Source organism: Zingiber officinale, chromosome 4B (assembly GCF_018446385.1).
Source record: "Zingiber officinale cultivar Zhangliang chromosome 4B, Zo_v1.1, whole genome shotgun sequence".
Lineage (NCBI taxonomy): Eukaryota > Viridiplantae > Streptophyta > Magnoliopsida > Zingiberales > Zingiberaceae > Zingiber > Zingiber officinale.
This window is the reverse complement of record NC_055993.1, coordinates 118,156,577-118,174,242: the sequence shown is the minus strand read 5'-3', so window position 1 is coordinate 118,174,242 and position 17,666 is coordinate 118,156,577. Positions and strand designations below refer to the sequence as shown.

The 17,666-nt window shown below is 38.0% G+C and overlaps 1 protein-coding gene and 1 long non-coding RNA gene across 3 annotated transcripts; one reads left to right on the top strand and one right to left on the bottom strand.

The window, feature by feature from the left end:
* Nucleotides 1–2,281: 2,281 nt before the first annotated feature.
* On the top strand, nucleotides 2,282–4,792 carry LOC121976200. 2 transcript variants are annotated; one of them, XR_006110571.1, is made up of 3 exons: nucleotides 2,660–3,096; nucleotides 3,892–4,054; nucleotides 4,142–4,792. It is a non-coding gene; the product is annotated as an uncharacterized LOC121976200 (long non-coding RNA). The 2 variants fall into 2 exon arrangements; XR_006110572.1 differs by having other exon boundaries at nucleotides 2,282–3,096; nucleotides 3,892–4,792.
* Nucleotides 4,793–14,217: 9,425 nt separating this feature from the next.
* On the bottom strand, nucleotides 14,218–14,598 carry LOC121978584 (zinc finger protein 1-like). Its single transcript, XM_042530912.1, has one exon. The coding sequence runs from the start codon at nucleotides 14,596–14,598 to the stop codon at nucleotides 14,218–14,220; it is 381 nt and encodes a 126-aa protein (XP_042386846.1).
* Nucleotides 14,599–17,666: the final 3,068 nt, after the last annotated feature.

Below are 17,666 nucleotides of genomic sequence, written 5' to 3'. Positions count from 1 at the left end.
AGACGCATAGCGAACTTTGGCTACCTCTCGATTAATTGGTCTCTTGCTCTCCTCACATGGATTCATAGGCTCATCATGATCACCACAACAAGGCTAAGGTTAGGCTCATGCTATTTGGTCCCTAAGGATCAAGACGCACCGATTAAAGTGAGGTCCATCCGAAGGTCAAGGGTCCCCTTCCATCCTCACTTTGAATTCCCTTACATGTCTCTCGCAAATTATGCATTCTTATGACTATCTTGTCTCATGTTACCCCCATCCCAACCGCTTTATTGTCGATCCTATCATGCACTACATCACTTGACTCGATTGAACCCTAATTTAGCGAACCCAAACCAAAAGTGTTGTGAATAGTGGCATGACCCCCAAATTTGAGAAGACAAGCTCACTTTCTTTGCATTATTATGGCTTCCATGGGTAAACCTAGCGTGGTATGCATGCAATTAATGTGCACTTTTAGGTCTATGTCTATTTCATTTTGATAACTTTTTTCATTTGACCTCTTGATTCTATAAAATGACAATTTGTTCCCATATTTTTATCATTTCATCCCTAACAATTAATTTTTTAAATTTATCAAAATTAATAAGTAAATTTATCTAATAAAATGGTGTATATTAAATATTTTGATGATTTTAAAGTTTGAAATCACATTTATTTAGGGGTAAAATGGTATGATTCTTTTAAAAAGTAAAGAGTATAATGAGATTTATCAAATTAAGGAAATAAATTAAAAAAAAATTGACAAATTTGAGCAACAAAAGTAATTTATTCTTTAGGGTAAAAATTAAAATAATGTTTCATATTTTCATTATCTTTAAATAAGGTGAGCTCTTTGTTAAAATTGAACAGATTGAATAAAATTTATTAAAATTGATTTTTTTTTCGATCAATCAAATTGACTAATTTTTACTATTAAAAAAATTGATTAATTAGATCTGTAATTAAATTAATCGATAAAAATGAAAAATATTAAGATTTTTTGATAAAACTTAATAAATTTAATAAAAAAATCTTAATGTTTTTTTATTATTTAATATAAATTAATTGGGAAAATTTGCATACAGTCCCATTGGTAAACAAATTTTTGTATGCAGTCCCCATCCATGGAAATCTTTGTTTTCACTCCCCAGTCAAATATATTTACCTAATTGCCCATGATATTTTTAGGTAAAAAAAGTCCAAAAATCAGTATAAATCCCCAACTAACGGTAAATTAGAGAAAAATCTCCAATCACAATGTTAACTTTGCATGCAATCCTCATGTCCAAATAATTTTGTTTCCACTCTCTGCATGCAAAGTATTACTTGTTTCAACTCCCTCATACAAATATTGATACCTAAATTGCTCCTCAAATTTTTTAGGTACAAAAAAGAAGCGTACTCAATTTGATAGAAAATATACTAGATTCTAATTTAATATACTGAATTTAAGAAGATTTATATTGATTTTTGGACTTTTTGTACCTAAAAATATTATGGGCAATTAGGTAAATATATTTAATTGGGGAGTGAAAACAAAGATTTTCATGGTTGGAGACTGCATGTAAAGATTTGTTTACCAATAAGGACTGCATGTAAATTTTCCCTTAATTAAGATAGTAAATGAGCTGAGCTCGAGCCAACTTAGGCTCAGCTCGATTTATACGGACTTAAATCTAAGTTTGAGCTCATTCGAACATGTAGAGTTGAACTTGAGCTCAATATTTAATTATGGATTGAACTCGATTTTTTTTATTTTTTAATAAATTAATTATTATATTATATTTTATAATATATATATATATATATATATTATTACTGGCTCATTTAGTTCGATGAGCTACCGAGTCAATAATAATTAAGTTCAAATTTAACTCAATTTCTAACCAAGCTGATTTAGGGAGGCTCATCAATTTTAAATTCTAATTCAAATTTTGATTAAGCTGTTTGAGAGTGCTCACGAACGACTTAGCATATTTGTATCATAGTTTTAATTAGCATGAGAGTCATTTTAAGTGTTTTGCTAAAATTATTATAATGGTGTTTAGGAGAAGCACAAATCCTATGGATCGTTTTTTTTTAGTCTAAGGAATAGTTCCTTTCTATATATTGGTTAGATGAATAATTCCTACTTATAAAATATATAAAAATATTCATCCCTATTAATACATATAAAAGGATCATCTCTTAAATCATAAAAAAAAAAAAAAAAAAAAAAAATTATTGATCTAGGATTCAATCCGATTTAGGAGAGAGTGCTTTATTTTTTTCCCCTTTTAATATAGAGTGTTTTTTATAATAAACAAGAGTTGAACTTTTATCAAAAAAAAAAATAATCCCTTTTTTTATTTATTGAAAAAATATTTAATTTAAATCGATTTGCATACAGAATAGGTTGTGTTGCACTAATTAAATGAGTGCGGCCGCATAATAAATTCCTGCCACAGAACGCGTCGTCATAATGAGGTGGGTCAGCGTGGCCGCGCCGCATGCGGTTGTCCTCTTGCGCGCGCACATGGGCCTCCGGGGACCACGTGGCCCGCACGCCTTGCGTTACCATACCGAGGGACGGATACACGTGTCTCCATAGCCTCTTCGCGCGGCACGGGCCCCGCGCCGTCCTGCAGTATGTATTTATTTCTTCTTTTTTTTTCCAATTTATTATACAGAACAGACCAGGCCGGGCCACCGAAGTCAGACTAGGCCGGGCCGCAGGCCGAACCGGCCAGGTCCATTTGACGCACTTCAAAGTATCACTCGATCAAATTCGATCGGCTTCCTCCATCTCACCGACGGCATTTGCAGTCGCCATCGCCGTCGCGGCCTCCCACCCCGGCCGCATCCCTCCCCACCCAGCGCTCCCCCATGGATTTCTTCCATCCCTGCCGCCGCCACTTTCTTTCTCTTCCACCACCGATTTCGGACTAGAAACCTACTTTTCGTCAAACACTTTGAAATCCTCAAGCAGCAGTTGACCTCCCAAGTCTCTCCTCTTTCTGTTTGACATGAAGGTGGGGCTAAGCTCGCTGACGCCGTCGGTGTCGTTCTCCCTCGATTTGCGGGATGCGGATCTCCGCCTTTTCAAGGCTTCGCCATGAGAGATAGGGTGGAGAGGTAACATTTGTTTCTTGACACTTTTTTTATGTTTTTTTTTAATAGAAGCCTAAGATTCAAGTGTCAATCGAAGTGTTTCATGAAACAAATCTCAATTTGACGACCTTGATGCATAATCAGCATACACATACTGCTCTGCGAGATATTGATACGATAATGTTCAAGCTCAAAGTTTGTGTCATTCTAAATTCTGTTTATTGTTCAATTGTGCTTAGCCTCTTTCGATCTTCTACTGCTTTCTTCGGCAATTGTTGTTATCTACATGCCATTTTCATGTAGCTTAACTGCACCCACAATCGTAGTGATAGGTTCAACAATGGTGTGGTGCAGATAAATTCAAGTGGAATTAAGCAGAAATTGCAATTTTTACTTAAATGATTTGTCAACTCGTAGCAATCAGTAATTTTAAAGCGCATGCTAAGTTGACTGTGAAAGATTGTCAAAAGATTATATGCATAAAACATATTATCACTAAACAATCATCCCTATTTTTGAGTAGCAAAGTTATTTGTTATTTCTCGACTTGATAGAACCTCTAACTCAAAAATTTGAAGTCTAATTCAGTTATAGTATACTCATCTAGTTCTTAAAATCCCCCATTAACATAGTAAATTTAGCAGAAAATTAACTTTCTCCAAATGCCTGAAAATAGAAGGTTTCAATGAACTTCGATGCAGTATATGAACTTTGAAAGCACAATCTGACTAACACAAAGCGAAGATAGACTTTGTTATTGCTGTTTCATTTCTCAAATTGGGTTTCATCAAATTTCTATAAAGTTATTCATCTCCCTAGGAAAAATCAAGTGGTCATTCTCAAGTGAAGTTGTTTCTTGAACTCACAACCTCTAAAATTCGATGAACTTGAACAGTCAAGTCCAGTCTCGGTTTTAGAAACTTTATCTGAAGATGAAACTTATAGCTCCAGTTGCTTTGAAAGATAAGTGCAAAGCTTAAAGGTAAGCCTACAAAATTATTGCAGATGTTAGCTTCTCCTTGGTTTACTAAATTTTCATATTTGCTTATTTGGTTTTGCAAAACTGTAGAACTTTGATCTCAACTTCAATGCCTAAAAATAGAATCAGCAGGGACATATGCAGACGACAGTGAGGTTCTCATGCCGAGACGATGAAGATTGTGCAGGTAGCGATTCCATGCTTCTGCCTTAGGGCATTTACTTGAAGGATTCAGAGACTTCACGAACCTAATTGATATACCCGTGGAGTTGGGTATTCAATGCATCATGGTCAAGATCAACTAAAAATTTTGTTCGATCTTATAAGTTGATGTTTAAAACTGCCAATGCCGGTACCAAGTTCGGATGAAAGAGATTGAGGCCAATGTTCTATTTAAGTTGAGATTTAGCACCCGCACCCACAGTTAATATCAAGTGATGGGGTCGGTCCATAAGGATTTTGCACTCAAAACTGTGGTCATCGTCGGTCTTCGGTGGGTGTGTTCTCGGACAAGGAGTTGGTATGCAAATATATTAATTTTGTAAAATAATGATCGATCACTTAATTGTTCAAGTTGCTCATTTAGATAACTAAGTTAGCCCATGGGGTTATGGTGCAACGACGGGACATTTAGGTTGTCATTTAGATATTCACGGTTCGAGCTTCAGTTATAATGAAATTGTAAAAAAAAAAATTTCAAATGAGGCACGCAATTAAAGGATGTTGGGCTCTTGGATTGTCCGTTGTAAGTGTTTTTCGATTTACTCTGATGGTCGGTAGAAAATTTTTGTAGGACCGGGTCAGTCATCCCAGATTCGACGTTATCCAATTTAATTAATTATTTTTTTTCATTTAGATAACTAAGTTAACTAATAGGTTACCTTAATTCATAATTATTGATATGAAATGTTTTCATCTTTATGCATAAGAACAATATTGACTAACCATTGATCAATTAGCCATTGAGATTAATGTGGTTCCTTCTTGGTTAAACTCAACAAAGAAGAATCAGTTGGACGAGCTAAGGGCAAATGGTTGCTTTAGTAAAGGACCAAATCAAGGGTTTGTTAGCTTCCATATATATATATATATATATATATATATATATAGTCTTGATCTCCTGCGCGATGCACACAATGCACGACTGTGCGCGTCGCGCAAGAGATCAAGTTTGTTTATTAAATTTTTTTATTTTTTAATATTTTAAATTAAAAAAAATAATTAAAAAAATTAACACTTCCTTATATAAATTTCTAATACATTAATATATCCCCTTAACATATTACAATACACAATAAATACTTAAATTAATTTTATTTTAATTTTTTTTAAAACCAAACACTATAATCTAATTGGGAAACCTGAACCCCAGAAGTAAAATCTAAAAAATAAAATAGCTTTGATACTATAACCAAAACCTGAACCCTAGAGGTAAAATCTAAAAAAAAAAAAATAGTTTTAATATTATTACCCAAAGCTTGAACCCTAAATAACTTTGATACTATAACCTAAAGTTTGAACCCTATAGGTAAAATTAAAAAAAAAAAATAACTTCGATATTATAACCCAAAGTCTGAACCCTAAAAATTAAATTTTTAAAAAATATTTTAATTATTTTTTTAATTCAAAAATTAAAAAAAAATTAAAAAAAACGTTGAAATCCTGCGCTGTATATATATATATATAAATTATTTTTAATTAAAAATAAAAATAATAAAAAGAACTGATATCCTGCCCGCGCACAGTCGCGTACTGTGCAGACACGCAGGATATATATATATATATATATATATTATCATGCGATATGAAAAGTGCGGTTTGGTTGATCTGGACATGCCACGTCAAAGAGAAAACGTGTTAAAGAAATAAAATGTAAAATTCAGTTCCGCGAGCTCCAGTTCTATTGCCGCAGACGCCGATTGCTATTCTCCCTCGCGCCTCCCGTCGGTCGTCGTAGCCAGAATCTGGCCCCTTGACCGGATCACCACTAGATTTTGGTTGGATCGCAGCTAGAATTTGGGTGTTTCTAGGCTAGAATCGGCTACGATGTTGGCGGACGCAACGCTAGTGATTTCGACTGCAATCACGGTTGGAATCGGGCCTGAACCCTTGGGGTTCAGATTTCCTCAGGATGTAGTTTTGGTTTGGGCTGGCGGTCATAGATCGTTGGCAGTGGGCGAATGGTGACCTGGCGTCGAGCGGAAGGTTGGCGACGGTCGGTGGTTCTGGAGCTTGCGATGAGGTCGGCGAAGAAGACGAGAAGAAGTACTTTTTATGTATAAAAAATTACGTGACATTCCCGATCGATTCGATTATTCTCAATCGATCGGGGATGCTTTGGATCGATCTAGAGCGCCTCTGTGCTATGGAAAAACGCCTGGATCGATCCATTGATTGATCCAGCGCTTATCGCGCGAAGCGGCAGCGTCTCAATCGATCCACTGATCGATTGGGACCTCTGGATCGATCCACTGATCGATCCAGAGGCTCTCTGTTCGCTGGGAAAGGCCTGGATCGATCCACTGATCGATCCAGCTCTTGGTTTTTGCCCAAAACCAAGTCCCAAGCCTCTCAAACCAACATCCGGTCAACCTTGACCTGTTGGTACATCATGCTTAGCATCTGGTCACTCCTTTGACCTGCTAGAACTTCCCACCGAGTGTCCGGTCAATCCCTTTGACCCACTTGGACTTTTCTCTTCGTGCCAAGTATCCGGTCACTCTCTTGACCTACTTGGACTTCCCAACACCAAATGTCCGATTATCCTTGATCAATCTGGATTTTCCCTTGCCTGGCTTCACTCACCAGGACTTCCATTCTGCCTAGCTTCACTCACTAGGACTTTCACCTGGCTTCACTCACCAGGATTTCCTTCTGCCTAGCTTCACTCACTAGGACTTTCCATATGCCTAGCTTCACTCACTAGGACTTTCACCTGGCTTCACTCACTAGGATTTCCTTCTGCCTAGCTTCACTCACTAGGACTTTCCAGTCAGGTATCCGGTCACTTTTGACCTACTTGACTCTTCTTCATTCATACTGATCAGTCCCTGATCAGAATCTCCCCATATGAACAATTGCACCTGCATTGTCCATGTGTCTACATGTATTGCCAAACATCGAAACTATGACCAAGACTCAAGCTTGGTCAACTCAGTCAACTTTGACCTAAGGGATATTGCACCAACAATCTCCCCCTTTTTGATGTTTGACAATACCTTTAAGTTTGGACCATTCTGAGTTAAGCTAATCCCATAGCCTTAACTCCATTCATGCCAAAGTATGAATGTTGGTTCCCTTCATTCTCCCCCTATGACCTCCCCCATATGTAATGAAGGTCTAACTTAAACCACACATTCTCCCCCTATTGGCACACATCAACCCATCTTTGAGCACACATTAACCCGTGCCTCAATTTTGGGCACATTTCAACAAATGCCCCATTGTTGAAAACTCTCCCCCTGAAGAGTTGCTCATCGTTGTTCATAACTTCACTCGTTGTGACCAACACGATAATGAAGGACCCATTCCCTTCATTTTCAACCAATGCTCGCCCTGGAGCATTAACATGGTCTAATGACCCAAATGAATGTCACATACCCTTCATTTATCCTTAACCCTACATTCTTCCTCAATGTAGGCAAATGCTCATCCTTGAGCATTATCCACTTAACGGAAGGTTAACCACCTTCCAAGGTTCATGAAAAATAATTTTCATGCCTTTAAAGAGTCCCTCCCCCTAAAGACATGGTGGTAACTTCTGTCATTGCACCAACAATGACTTGGAATCCCTAATCCTTTAGGAAACCCAAATTTAGAAGCTTTGATGTTCAAATATTCAAAATTTGAAACAAACCTCACCCTAGACTTCAATATAGTCTTCCTTAACCAATCCATCCTTGTTTTCAACACGAAAACACCCTTTTTATGTATACAAATGTATTTTGAGGGGTTTGGAATGGTTACGTAGACTAAAATAGGTTCAAAATGCTAAAATCAGGCCTTCCCAGCTAAAATCAGCACCTTGGATCGATTGGAGTTGGGGTTCAATCGATTGAACCTTGCTGAATCGTTCCACTGATCGATTCAGGATGTGTAGATCGATCGACTGATCGATCCAGCGAGCTTCTGCTCGCGAGAATTGCCTTCTGAATCGATCCACTGATCGATTCATACACTCCAATCGATCCATGGATCAATCGGAGCTCTGATAGTTGCTGAATATCAAATTCAGCCAACTTCAGAAACCCCTAGAAAATTCTACAAAAATCCAAAAATCATGAAATTTCGTGTATACATTATTTAGGGCATACTTTATCATGGAAAAATAGTTTTCTATGAAAATACATCATATTTTCAAAGATTGACACAAGCTTGAAAACTTGCTAAAACTTTAGCGTTTTCTTCAAGTTTGTGTCTAACTATTCAATGGTGATTACTATCAAAAGATAGCCTTCACCAAGATTTTCCAAAAACATTTTAAAATAATTTTCAAAACCAATATCCCATCACATTCCTTGGGCTTAATGCACATGACTTGTACATTAGCTTTCCCAATGATGGGAAAACACATAACTATGTGTTTTGATGACCCTAAAACTCAAAAGAATACACTAAATCAGCATCTTGAGTTTTATTCATCTTCCTAACATCTCACTTGTATCTAATGTGCAGTAAAACACATACAAGTCACCTTATAGTCCTTGTGAGATGTGAGATTTTGGTTTTATCTTATTCTAGGGATCATGCATATCTATCTAGGCATTTTAGAGATATTAGACATCCACCTAGGATGTCACTTGTTAATAAGTGCTGTTAAATGTCATTTGTCCTTAATTACAAGGAATTAAACTTAATGCATGATTATGTTATGGCATACATCAAAAGGAAATAATTTTTCAAAAGAAAATATCCTATAACTACATAATGTATGAATGTCATGACATGGTATTTTTAGATTTTTCATAATAAAACATGAATACAAAAATAGACATGATGTCATGGCATATGATGGGCAAACAATCATGGTAAGGTTTAGCATAAATAAAATATACCTAGATTTTCTATCTAAGTATCCTTAACCACTTAGCTATTTCCACTTATTTTAACTTAAAACGTTAAACCTAGATTGCCCTAAATGCTTCAAAGAAATGCCAAAACCTAAATTGACATTTCTATTTCTCTTGATTTGTTTATGCCACTTAAAAATTAAGCATATCATCAAATGTTGGCATATTCCATTTTTCCTCAAGAGTAAACACGTAAATCAAGGCCCGGATTGCCTTAAATTTCTAAGAGAATACCAAAATCCCAACTTGATATTTCTCTAGGTTTTCCCAATTTATGCCATTAAAGATAAAATCAATTTTTCCACCATTAGGCACATTTTACTCTTTCAAAGAGTAAATAATAATTCCATTTCATTTTCAAAGGTTAACAAAAACCTTGAAAATGCTCTTTGAGTGTCAATTTCCTCAAAGTTGGGTTAACTACCCTTCTAATCGGAGTTGACACTCTCTAACCCATCTATGGGGTAGAGAAAATGCTCCTAGGAACCCAACACCTATTGGTGCTCCTTGGATGCTCTAGGTACTCACTAGGGATAACTTCCCTAGATACCTTCCTAGTGACCTTGTTGGGCTTCTTAGAAGCCTTGGTCACATTTTCTAGGTCAACTCTAGGGATAACCTCCCTTGTGACCTTGTTAGTGAATTTCTTAGACTTCTTAGAAGTCTTAGTCACTTTGGTTGCAAAGATACTCCTAGGGATATCTTTCCTTGTATCCTTGACTTGACCTCTAGACTTAGGGTTTGTTCCATAACTATATGGAACCCTATGATAACTAGGCACATCCTTTTTAGCCTTGGATTTGTATCCCAAACCTCTATGACCATTAGATGACCTTTGTACCCCTAAACCTAGGTTATGCCCATTTTGCCCTAATAGGATATTTTCCAATCTTTTTAGGGTCTTTTCTAATTTATCAAGTCTTGACCTCAAGACTTGATTTTCCCTCACTAAGTCCTTAGTATTTGATTTTTCATTTGATCCATGAGCATTTTTATTCTTGGGCTTGTATCTATTATCCTTAGTGTTCTTGCCCAAATGTCTATCTACCTTCCTAACCTTAGGTTGGGTAGTCTTGGCATGTAGGGCCACATGTTTTTCCTTAATGCTCTCATGCTTTCTATTCTTATGGTAAATTGCATTAAAATGATAAAAATTAGAACTATCATGCTTTTTACCATAACGTAAAGGGGTAAGCTCAATAAATGTTACCTTCTTCTTTACCTTGGAGGCTCCCCCTTGATTAGTGCCTCCTTGAGCCTTGACCATCTTCTTCCCCTTGGGGCATTGACTTTGGTAATGCCCTTTTTGTTGACACAAGAAGCACACAATGTGCTCCTTGCTCTTCTTTGTCCCGGGGGTGGTCTCCTTGGGTTTCTCCTTGCCCTTTTGTGTCATTTGACCCTTCTTCTTGACCAATTTAGGGCATTTACTTTTGTAATGCCCATGTTCCCTACATTCAAAGCATATGATATAATTTTTATTATTAATTGAAATGTTTATACCTTTGCTTGTAGGGGTGGCATCTTCTCCTTTTGATCCGGAGGTAGAAGCTTCCTCATCCTCATCTTCTCTTGACCCGGATGTGGAGGATTCTTCTTGCTCTTGCTCCGGTGTCAATGAAGATTGCTCCCCCTCAATCCTAGAGGTGGAGGTTTCACCTTCTTCTTCATCCTCTTGTACATGAAACAATGAATATGCTCCTTCCTTGCTCTTTTGATTGCACTCCTTTGAGGATGAAGCTTCTTGGACTTCCTCTTCTTCGGAAGTTGAGCATCTCTCAACTTCGGAGTCCTCCTCTTGGTCTTGCTCCAAAGAGTCACCCTCTCTGGATTCTTCTTGCTCTTGTACAGTGGAGGGGATCTCTTCATGAAGCTTGGCCAATTTACTCCATAATTCCTTTGCATCTTCAAATTCTCCAATTTTGCAAAGGATGGTGCTTGGCAATAAATTGACCAAAAGCTTGGTCACTTTGTCATTGGCCTCGCACCTTTGGACTTGCTCTTGGCTCCACTTACTCCTCTTGAGAACTTTGCCCTTTGAATTTGTTGGAGTCTTGAAGCCTTCCATAAGAGCAAACCATTGCTCTATCTCCATCATAAGAAAATTTTCGATTCTTGATATCCAAGAATCGAAGCTCGTGGAAGTGTATGGTGGAGCCACCCTCGTGTCGAATCCGAGCCCATCTCGAAATTCCATTGTAGAAGTTGAGCTTTTGAATTTCTTTGACTTTGATAATTTTGCTTCAACTTCTTCACCCTCTTGCTCTTCTTGTTATGCTTGACCCTTCCGGCGATGATTCCGGTGAAGAGCGGCCTCGCTCTGATACCACTTGTTGGGACCGAGAAGTAGCTAGAGGGGGGTGAATAGCTCGTCGCGTGCTAGATGCTCGTCGTTGCTTGTTTCTTCAAGATGTGCAGCGAAAAATACAGAAACAAACCACACAATGTTAACAAGGTTGGTTTACTTGGTATCCACCACACAAGAGGTGACTAGTCCAAGGATCCACACCTACACACACACCCTCCACTAATAAAACTCTCCTTTATGGTAACTACCAAGGGCGGAGAAGCCCTACAAGACTCAATACAAGAAGAAAGGGAAAGGTAATGAAATACAAGCTTACAATGAGAGCAAAAACCCTAACCCTAGTTTCTTCTTCTTGCTTTGATCCACCTCTTGACTTGGAAGAACCTCCAAGAGCCTTCAAGAACTGGCGATCTCGAGCTTGAGAAGAGCTGTGGAGAAGCTGGTGAAGGTCTGAAATGAATTGGTGAAGAGATGCCGAAGACAACGCTCGCCTGCGGCTCAAATACGACGCAACGGTCGGATCCCGATCGATTCGATTATTCCCAATCGATCGGGGAGGCTTTGGATCGATCCACGGATCGATCTAGAGCGCCTCTGTGCTCTGGAAAAACGCCTGGATCGATCCATGGATTGATCCAGCGCTTATCACGCGAAGCAGCAGCGTCTCAATCGATCCACTGATCGATTGGGACCTCTGGATCGATCCACTGATCGATCCAGAGGCTCTCTGTTCGCTGGGAAAGGCCTGGATCGATCCACTGATCGATCCAGCTCTTGATTTTTGCCCAAAACCAAGTCCCAAGCCTCTCAAACCAACATCCGGTCAACCTTGACCTGTTGGTACATCATGCCTAGCATCTGGTCACTCCTTTGACCTGCTAGGACTTCCCACCGAGTGTCCGGTCAATCCCTTTGACCCACTTGGACTTTTCTCTTCGTGCCAAGTATCCGGTCACTCCCTTGACCTACTTGGACTTCCCAACACCAAATGTCCGATTATCCTTGATCAATCTGGATTTTCCCTTGCCTGGCTTCACTCACCAGGATTTCCATTCTGCCTAGCTTCACTCACTAGGACTTTCTATCTGCCTAGCTTCACTCACTGGGACTTTCACCTGACTTCACTCACCAGGATTTCCTTCTGCCTAGCTTCACTCACTAGGACTTTCCATCTGCCTAACTTCACTCACTAGGACTTTCACCTGGCTTCACTCACCGGGATTTCCTTCTGCCTAGCTTCACTCACTAGGACTTTCCAGTCAGGTATCCGGTCACTTTTGATCTACTTGACTCTTCTTCATTCATACTGATCAGTCCCTGATCAGAATCTCCCCATATGAACAACTGCACATGTATTGTCCATGTGTCTACATGTATTGTCAAACATCGAAACTATGACCAAGACTCAAGCTTGGTCAACTCAGTCAACCTTGACCTAAGGGATATTGCACCAACACCCACAAGGGATGCAGTGTACCAAACCACATTTCGAAAACCACAGGCTAAATACTCTTTATATATATAGACAATTTATTCTGTACATTCTTATCTTACACACTCATGAGTGACTGAGTACAAATTCGCTCGTCTCAACATTCGGAAGCCCGTTCGTATGGGTGTTCGGAAGCCCATCTGGATGTCTCAATTCACTTTTATCAATCAGGGTGCTTGGATAGACTTCCATATGCTCGGATTTACACTATTTATAAGTATGCAGGAAAAGAAGGTACAGGATGTCAAACTTTGATATATATAAATAAAAAGCTCTTCTTTATGTTCATGATTCTAACAAGGACCTCTGTAATCGTTATCTTTAGATTAGTAATGATTGGATAGTTGAAAGCGTCATAATTAAATAGCAATTAATGTGGGATTAATAGTAGAAAACGACTAAAGTAGTCAAAATAATTTTTATTTATCTGAAGATCATGGTCACGATCTAGTAACTTAAGCATTAGAAAATTTTGTCACCTTTGGCATTTCCTCTAGTGGCCATACTATTACGGTTAGATCATAATACAAATCATCTCATCAACAACATCATTTTAGCATCTACTTGTCAATCGATTTCCACTACATCAATTTTGATTATTAATCTCCTAAAATATCTTAAACAATTCAAAATAAGTCAATAACCCAAAATTATTGGTCCATTTTGGAAAAGAAAACACTGGGCAAGTTTGTTTATAGTTGAAATGTGACTTTCGGTTTTACCTAATTGAGCTATTTTTTCCTAGGTGAAAAAAATGATTTAACCCAGATACTTATATCAAAATATTTTTTTTCGAGTCATTTTCATTGAAACCTTATAATTAGTTAGTAAATACAATATCCTATTCCATTATAAAATATCCTAAATAATTCAAAATTAATAAGCTAATAAGTTGATTTCAAAATTAATTTGGATGAAACCTAATAAAACTTATATCTAGCTTCTACAGTTAATACATATAATTTGGCCTAACTGGCCAAAACATATTATACGAATATATAAAATTTTATGAATAAATTGATACAATAACAATAATTATTTTTTTATTCCATTTATATATATCATTATTTATATTTAAGTAAATAAAGTGATGAATAAATAAATATATTTAAAAAATTATTATAATCAAATCCAACTAAAACTTATAAAGCTTCCCAATCTTTTTCTTGTTCATAGTAAAACCCATTAAATTAAAATACAGAAAATCAAATCTATGAACAAGAACCAAATCTATAGATATGTTGCCGCTAAAGGAAAAAACTACACTTGGCGGCGCTTTCTAATTTTGTCCTCGTCGTTAACTTCCGGATCGGCCCAGCCGGAGCTCGAGATCTACCTCCGCTTCCCCCTCGCCGAGTCGCCTCGGCCCATGACCGGAAAGCAGCAGCCGGCGATGCTCGAGAAGGTACGGCGACGGTGACTCGGCGGCGGCGGCGGCGCCGGAGAGGAGGAGGGAGGGGAAGTGAGGAGGGGGCTTGAGCTTGGCCTTGTCCTTGCGGTGCACGTTCATGTGGCCGCCGAGGGCCTGCGCGCTGGAGAAGCCTCGCCGGCAGAAGGTGCAGCCGAAGGAGCGAGTAGTAGTGGCGGTGCTCTGGTTCTTGGCGGCGTCTTCCGGCGATTTGCTGGTCTCCGACAGATGATGGTGGTGGCGGGGAGCCGTCGGTCGGGTTTGGGCCATGGTACGAAGTGGGAGAAGGATGGTGTGGAGAGGAGAAGGGGAGAGAGGGAGAGGAGTTAAAGAGATGGAGGTGGTCGTCAATGGCTTTGTCTCTTTCTCTTGGCCGCCGTTTTAGTAGAAATTAAAGCTTAACAATTGTATCTTTTGAAAAGAGAGATTTTTTTAATTTTTTTTTAGAAAAAAAGATTTTTTTTTTAATTCATAAACGACTTTTAGGCTTTACCTAGTGATAGATTATTCTTTTAGGATTTACCTAGAGATTAGACGACTTGTTGATCAGGATACCTTTTATCAGCGTCTTCATTTTTTAAAAAGTTCTTTACCTATCTATTTTTTTTTTATTTAAAAGATATTTGTATAACAAATTTTTATATAGTATTTTGAACAAATTGGTATATGTTGTAATAGTTTTGAACAAAGTTTGCTATAATAGTATTGAAGTGAATTTAACCTAACCAAGATAAAGGGATTCTAACCTAATTATAAAAAACAAAGATGATATTTTGGTATATCAATATCTCTTGCGTATGGTAGCAATTTTGCATTGCATTATAGTAGTTTTGATAAAATTTTATTTTAAAAATACTAGAACAAACATATTTTTGAAATGAAAAATGAGATACTGTTGTTTTGATAAAAAATTTGAGGTGCCCTCTTTTATTGATGACAAAAATAAGGTACACCCTTTTAATCTTTGCCTTGATTGAAAAATGGGATGCTACTTGATCCAAGGCGAAAGGAAGCAAGGAGGGAAAAAATTTAGGAGATTATGCTAGCTCTAAGCAATCGTCAACCGTGCTCAATTGCCACAAGGCCAAGCACTTAACTCACATATATACAGTGTTATTGTTCACTAAAGACAACCTTTCTAGCTAAGAATCTAAATTCTTACTTGTTTGCCTTCTTCGCCTAACATTTGGTCTCGTCTCGCCTAATGTTTGATATCGATGGATTCTCCCTCAAATCCCTATCTACATCAAGGGCGAAGTGTCAAACTACAATTTCAAGTTTCCTCAAATAAATTAAAAGTTGCAAGTGCTAATAAACTTATGAACCTAGTCCAAAATGATGGAATAGGAGTAGAAAAAAAAAAGGAAGGTGATCGTATTGTTTAGGTCATCTTGCCGGCCTTATATCTCAACGAATGAATTTAAGTGATGATTTCGTCAAGAAATTAAGTAGATTGCCGGCCTTGAGTCTTCTTATATGTCCATCTAATGCAATGGTGGGTCAAGAACTCCATATCCCCATTTATTTATATATATATTAGAGTATTCTTTTAGGTGTTTACTCCGAGGTGTGAAACGAGGAAGAAGGAAAGGAATTATAGAGAAAAAGAAAAAATACGCAATCGAACTCACGACCACGGTAGGGCCATGTGAAGCGGACTGTGCAGGGCAATTGCAGAGGCCGTGCAGGGGCCGCCACAGTAAGGTTGCACGAGGCGGCCACACAGTATCGCCGGCATAGGGTCGTGCGAGGCGATCATGTTGGACCACCTTCACGGCGGCTGCGCGAGGCTACCTCTCGCCGTTGTAAGCAAGAGAAAAAAAAAAGTGAGGGAGGAAGGAATGTTTGTTCGTTCAATTTGGACGGATTAAAAAAATGTTTAAATAAAATATTTCGCATAAAGAAAGTTAGTTCATCCTCTGTTAGTTTATAATAGGTAAACAACTAAAAGGATTATAGTGTATAATCATATCATGCTTTTTCTACCATTCAATACTTTAAGAAACCTGTCAAGGCACCGATCGACAATTGGCATGTCTTGTGAGATTAACCATCAACGGGAAAAATAGAAATGGCAAATATTGATTCCATATAAATATTAGTTGATCGAAAATGATAGAGATGGTGAATAGCGAGAATAAAATAGTTGAAGTAAACGTAGCGAGAATAAAAATAAAAGTAAATGCTAATACTTTACTTTTATTTAATTCAGAACTTGTGACGATTTTTACTATAATGTCTCTATTTTTTCATGAAATAAATGTTGGATATTATTATCATTTTTATTGGGAGATTATTGGTATAATTATTCTCGGATCAAGATTGACCAGTTTGACCAACCTCGAGTAGATTTGAGTTTGAGTTTCGATGTTTGGACAATATGTGAAGAAGAGGTCAAGTAAATTAAGGTTGATCGAATACTTGACAATATATGAGAGAGAAATCAAGTAGGTTATGGAGGACTGGATACTTGATTGGAAAGCCCTAACTGTGGTTACGCAAAAAGAAGTTCAAGTGGATCAAAGAGGATTGCACGTTGACAAAGAAAATTCCTAACTATGGTAGGCAAAGATAAGTCCAAGTGGGTCAAGGAGGATTGCACATTGACAAAGAAAATTCCTAACTATGGTAGGCAAAGAAAAGTCCAAGTGGGTCAAGGAGGATTGCACGTTGACAAAGGAAAGTTCTAACTGAGGTTAGGCAATGGAAAGTCCAAGTAGGTCAAGGAGGAACGCACAGTGACAAAGGTAAAGTTCTAATTGTGGTTAGGCAAAGAAAAGTTCAAGTGGATTAAGGCGGATCGTACATTGAGAAAAGAAAAAGTTCTAACTGAGGTTAGGCAAAAGAAAAATCTAAGTAGGTCAAGAATGATCACACTTGGTGATCGAAAGTGTTGGTGCGGTTAGCACTAATGATCTAACTCATGTTTTGATGAATGACAAAGTAGTTAAGTTAGTTTTGTTGTGATCTAACAATTTAATTGAGCGTGCAGGAGAAATCCAGCTAGTTGGACAACCGACCGGATAGTTGGTGTGAAGCCCAGCTAGGTCGACGAGCTGACCAGATAGCTGGCACAAAGTCCAGCTAAGTTTACGAGCCGACCGGATAACTGAGACGTAGTTTAGATAGGTTGATGAGTTGACCGGATAGCTGGCATGAAGTCTAGGCTGGTCGATGGGTTGACCGGATGTTTGGCAAAAGGTAAGTAAAGGTAAGCCACTAGAGGAGAGTCATTGTGAGGACACATCCCAATTGAGGGATAGTAGGCGTCAGTCCAATTTAGGTCCATTTGAGATCCTTAAACTGAGACCTTGACTAGTTTCTGGTCATAGGAGGAT